This window comes from Vollenhovia emeryi, unplaced genomic scaffold (assembly GCF_000949405.1).
Source record: "Vollenhovia emeryi isolate VEMERY1.0 unplaced genomic scaffold, V.emery_V1.0 DF939359.1, whole genome shotgun sequence".
Lineage (NCBI taxonomy): Eukaryota > Metazoa > Arthropoda > Insecta > Hymenoptera > Formicidae > Vollenhovia > Vollenhovia emeryi.
This window is the reverse complement of record NW_011967007.1, coordinates 65,850-70,788: the sequence shown is the minus strand read 5'-3', so window position 1 is coordinate 70,788 and position 4,939 is coordinate 65,850. Positions and strand designations below refer to the sequence as shown.

General features: G+C 43.9%; 1 protein-coding gene across 1 annotated transcript in view; it reads left to right on the top strand.

Annotated features, from left to right (window-relative positions):
- Positions 1 to 4,939, top strand: part of LOC105558288 (protein Skeletor, isoforms B/C) — a 28,393-nt gene that overhangs the window by 8,506 nt on the left and 14,948 nt on the right. The window contains exons 2-6 of the mRNA XM_012005878.1: positions 997 to 1,134; positions 1,944 to 2,016; positions 2,186 to 2,294; positions 2,750 to 2,912; positions 4,600 to 4,859. Coding sequence (XP_011861268.1) covers positions 997 to 1,134; positions 1,944 to 2,016; positions 2,186 to 2,294; positions 2,750 to 2,912; positions 4,600 to 4,859 — 743 coding nt within the window. The remainder of the gene's footprint in view (positions 1 to 996; positions 1,135 to 1,943; positions 2,017 to 2,185; positions 2,295 to 2,749; positions 2,913 to 4,599; positions 4,860 to 4,939) is intronic.

Here is a 4,939-nt window from a genome sequence, read left to right as displayed (position 1 = left end):
TTTACTGTATCACATTTTATGTTCTTGCTGTGTGAAATTGCTTGTTATTGCTAACGCTATTGTACTGTTTCTTATCTCAATTCTTTGCTACTTAATGTATTCTTGTTCTACTTTATTCTTTTCTTTCTGCTTATTCTTTGCCGACAAATTTTGTCAAACGTGTACTTTGTACAACATATTGTACAGTAATAAAATTAAATCAATCAATCAATCAATCTCTCTCTCTCTCTCTCTCTCTCTCTCTCTCCCTCTCTCTCCCTCTCTCTCTCTCCCTCTCCCTCTTCCTCTCCCTCCCCCACGTTGTTTTCCCCATCTCATCTCCCGGGTGATAATGCGACATGTGGACGGGTCCCTTTACACCAGTAGAAGAAAGAATACGTTTCCACGGTCGCGAATTAGACGCGCAAACCGAGAATTACGTCAAGGACGGCGAAGTTTGCGTGGCTATTGACCAGTAATTCGCCGTATTAAAGCATACTTCCGCGCTTTGTCGTTCCCCGCTGTCTCGGCTCGGTGTAACGAGTTTTTCTAAAAATACCCGACGTTACACTCGCGAAATTTTTTGCGCGCGAACAATATCGCGGCAAACCAAGTACGCTCTTCTTTTTTCCCCGTCCCCTTGGCGAGCTAGACGCGCGAGTAGACGCGGTAGATTTCTCCTGTCTGATAATCGGATGCGCATATAATGTCACGTAACTCGATAAGTGGTCAACCGATTATTCAATTGCAACAGTGTACCGCAGTTGTTGTTTATCCCGCGGCACACGATTATGCTAATCCCCCCCGCAGTTTATCACTTATTTGAACAATCGTCCGGAATGCAGAACGCAAAACGGACGGCGGAACACATTCGACGGGCTCGGATGCGAGAAGCAGTCGCGGGGGGATTCGCATTCCGTTTCGTGTGATTTCTTATTCCGACTAACGCTTAATTACCGCCGCCGCTTACACCGGTTACTTAATGGTAATTGATGATTACGAATTTCCTTTTGGCAGAAATATGCAGCGGAGCGTACTACGGGAAACTGATCGGCAAGCTGTCTGAACTTCATCACGGCGTGAGCGGCGAGGTTTATGCCGTCGACGCGAGGACGCTGTTCATCAAGGATTTCACCTACGATGGCGAAGGTCCAGGTTGGTATCGCGTCTGCGTAGCGAGCCCTTCTCCGTAATCGGTCCATGCGGCACGCCAATTATCTCGACTTGTTGACATTCGGTCGTTGAAGAAACCTTTTTTAATACTGTACGAACATTTCGCACTTGAATTTAAGTAGCGCGTCAGTCTTATTTGTCTGCGAAATAATTGGGACAATGCGAGAGTTGTTGCTTAGAAGTATGCGTTCTTGGTTTTGACATTATCTCGAAGTGATTGGAAATTTCAAAGGACGAAAGCACAAGTGGACTTGAATTTTATGGCCGATGTAAAGGCCTGCGTCCATGATGCTGGAACTTGGTCCAGGTTCTAGTTTCGAGAAATGCGTAGCCAATCAACTTGCAGCTTTTATGGAACAGCTGGATTTCTCGGAACTTGGACCACGTTCTAGTTCTGGCATCGTGCATCGACGTAGCGCGGATGTTTTGTGTCGTATCTCTGGAAGGATGCGAGAAAATTAGGGAAAAACTTTCCCTCGGCCTGATAAGCTGACCGCGATCGACTTTAGTGCCGGAAAAACTTTCCCGAATCTCTCTGGCACGCGCGTTCGTGACGTGTTAATAAGCTGACTGACTGCTCGAGATTCCCGTTCTCCATTAATGGGATATGTCTAGATGCTTATTAGAGCTTCACGATCTGAAACCGTGTTACGTGTTCGCTATCTGCCCGCTTAAACCAAACCGTTCGTCATCATTGGCGGCGGGAGCTCGCGATACAAATCTTCTTTTACCGGTTTTATTAAACGGGTTTTTGCCGATGACACCAACGATAAGAACACCGTTCTTTTTAGCCGCCTTCTTTTACGCTGGAAGTAGCAAGAGTCCGGGCAACAACGGATTCCGGGTGCGAGACGAGCACGGAACGTAAGCGTAGCCGATAATATTCCACCGTGAATTCTGTTAATTAAGTATAATTTGGTGTAATTTAAAATGCAATTATAACAATCTATACTTGTGTTTAGCGAAACCTTTTCGATTCATGAGCGCTCGTTCTTAATTATCGGCACGATTAATCTCCCCTTTCGCCCAACAGCACGAACGTCCTTAAACGGTACCGCAAGAAGGACATCACGCTGACCTTACCGGACGGCAAGACCTTGAACAACATCAAATGGTTTTCGGTTTGGTGCGACGAATTCTCAGTAAGTAACGGATATGCTCGTGACCTTGGATCACGCGATATCGGCGGTGCGTACTTGCTCGTCGCAACACGGGAAACCGGTATCATTTTCTCGAACTACAACTTTCACACTCGCGCGTTCTTAACGGCCGCCTGAATCCGCGTGTCAAGTGAATGGAATACGGTATACGTAGCTTGATGAAACGCCACGCAGGTACCGCGGGCTTCGCCGTGTACGTCCGGGATTAGATTGTACAATTCTTAACAGGATCGCCAAAACGTTCGGAATTTTAAATCTTCTCGCCGTAGGCGCATCATCTCTTATCTCGCCAGTCGAAAGAATCTCAACTTTTCCCTTAACAAAATCCCCCTCACGTCTATTTCTATCAGCGTGGATTAACTTAGGCAAGCCCTTGAATCAATAGAACACCGATACATCTCGCGATGGGCGAATCCGAAGGAATCGTTTCTGTCTAGGTGAACTTTGGCGACGTCAAGATTCCGCGAAGCTTCGACTATCCGAAACCGCAGAAACTGAAGTCATTAAGCGGCATACATGGCGTTAGTTCGGAGCCAGTTGTCATCGTGGACGCTCAGACCCTTTTGATACCCAGTTTCAGTTACGACGGCGAAGCACCTGGCAAGTCTCTCCCTTTTCCATTATTAATATACGGGTTTAGACCTTGACATTAATGATAAATCACTGTCGCAACATTTGCGAGACACCACTGCTTTATGTAAAATTTTAAAAATCTGGCCACGACGAGGCAGATAATTTATTTCTTTAGCTTCTCGCGAACCTGCTCTCGAAAAGTCAATCGGTTATCACTGCAAATATAATCATTCATTGTTATATTTATAACTGTGAATCAGTGAATGTTCACTGTTTTCAGTTGATAATCCACTGATTGACTTTTAAAGAGCGTTTTTAAAACTCGCGAATGCTATGGATAGCACACATAGTTCTATGGATATTCTTTTGGAGTGCAAATATTCTTAATTTCAGAATATTCCAATCGAATATTCTATAAATATATATAGATTGTTACAATTAGAAATCATATATTCATAACAAAGAACCCGAGCAACACGTATGTCTAAGGCATCTTTAAGACATGCGTGCTGTATGTGAAGAACGTTTTTCGAATATTCGTCAAGAATGTCTTTGGAATATTTGTTGAGGATAATTTTACAATATTTATCGAGTTTATGTATTACACATTGTTTATTGTGTAACATTGGGTTGGCAACTAAGTTCCCGCCGTTTTTTAAAATTTTTTAAAAGTTTATTTTTTAATAAAAATTAACAACTAATTAATCAATAATGTATTCTCCCTTGTTGTTTACAACTTCCCAACGTTCAACAAGATTTGCAATACCTCGTTGGTAGAAATCACCCGGTTTCGACTCGAAAAATTTATCCATCCAACTGGATGGCCAGAACGAGGTGCGTCTTTGAGATCAAAATCTCCATTTTTGAACTTGGCATACCAATCACGAGCGGTTCTTTCAGCTATGGCACCCTCTCTATACACAGCACAAATGTCGCGAGCAGCCTTTTCTTGCGGCCTTAGAACCTTGATTAAAAATAAAAAGAAGGAGGTGTCGAAAATGCTCATTTTTTTCAACTTGACATTCCATTTTAATGGTCTGAAAATTAACATAAATTAACTCGAACAAAAAAACAAAACATAGATTCCGGGAGAACAAAACATCCTCTTTCGAATGATTTAAAACATTATGCCAAAAACATTTAATGACATGCGGAATGTTAAAATTGAAAAAAAACGGTGGGAACTTAGTTGCCAACCTAATACATTTATCTTATGCAAAAGGTAGTGAAACCTCTAATCATACCATATACATATAACCGACACGCTATATTCGATAGATTATTCTATTCACATTCGAAAAAGATTTATAGTAGTGCCAGTCAAACGTTCTACGAACATAAGATAAATATATAAGAATAACCTATGGAATATTCCAAATATTCTTGAAGAATATTCTTAAAATGTTAATTGGAGTGTCTTGTGCTATCTGGGTAAGCTGGGTAATACATCCACGAAACGAGCACGGAACGAACGCGAACGTTTGTTATCATTCGGCAGATGTACACGCCGAAGCAAGTGCGAGCAGAACGTTCGATTCGCGTTCGGCTCGACTCCGTCATGAGGCGGTACATCAAAGATAAAGGGGACAAACGCCTTCAGAACACGAACGCGAAATCTCCAAACGTTCGGTGTTTGCTTGCGGATGTATACCCAGCTTGGCGTAGGACAAACCGCGGGAGGTCGACAGGCGACGAATGTAAGATCGTTTTGCAGATGCCAAGTTCTGGGTAGGCGCCGGACCGTCCCCCTCGCCGCAGGGTATACGGGTGCCCGACGAGAACGGGAAGGAGCAGCCATTGCGCCGTTACGATCGCAAAACGATCGTGCTGACGTTACCGGGCGACCTGACCGTCCACCAGCTCGGTCACTTTGGGGTGTGGTGCGAGGCCTTCACCGTGGACTTCGGCCACGTGCAGATGCCGCATAATCTGAACGTACCGCCGTCCCTCAGGATGCTGGGAGTCTCGCCACAGGTATGTGTCATGTAAATCTTACAGTTAGCACCTTACAACTGAAGGGAGAATGGGGCAGTAGAGAAGTACATTAACATGTA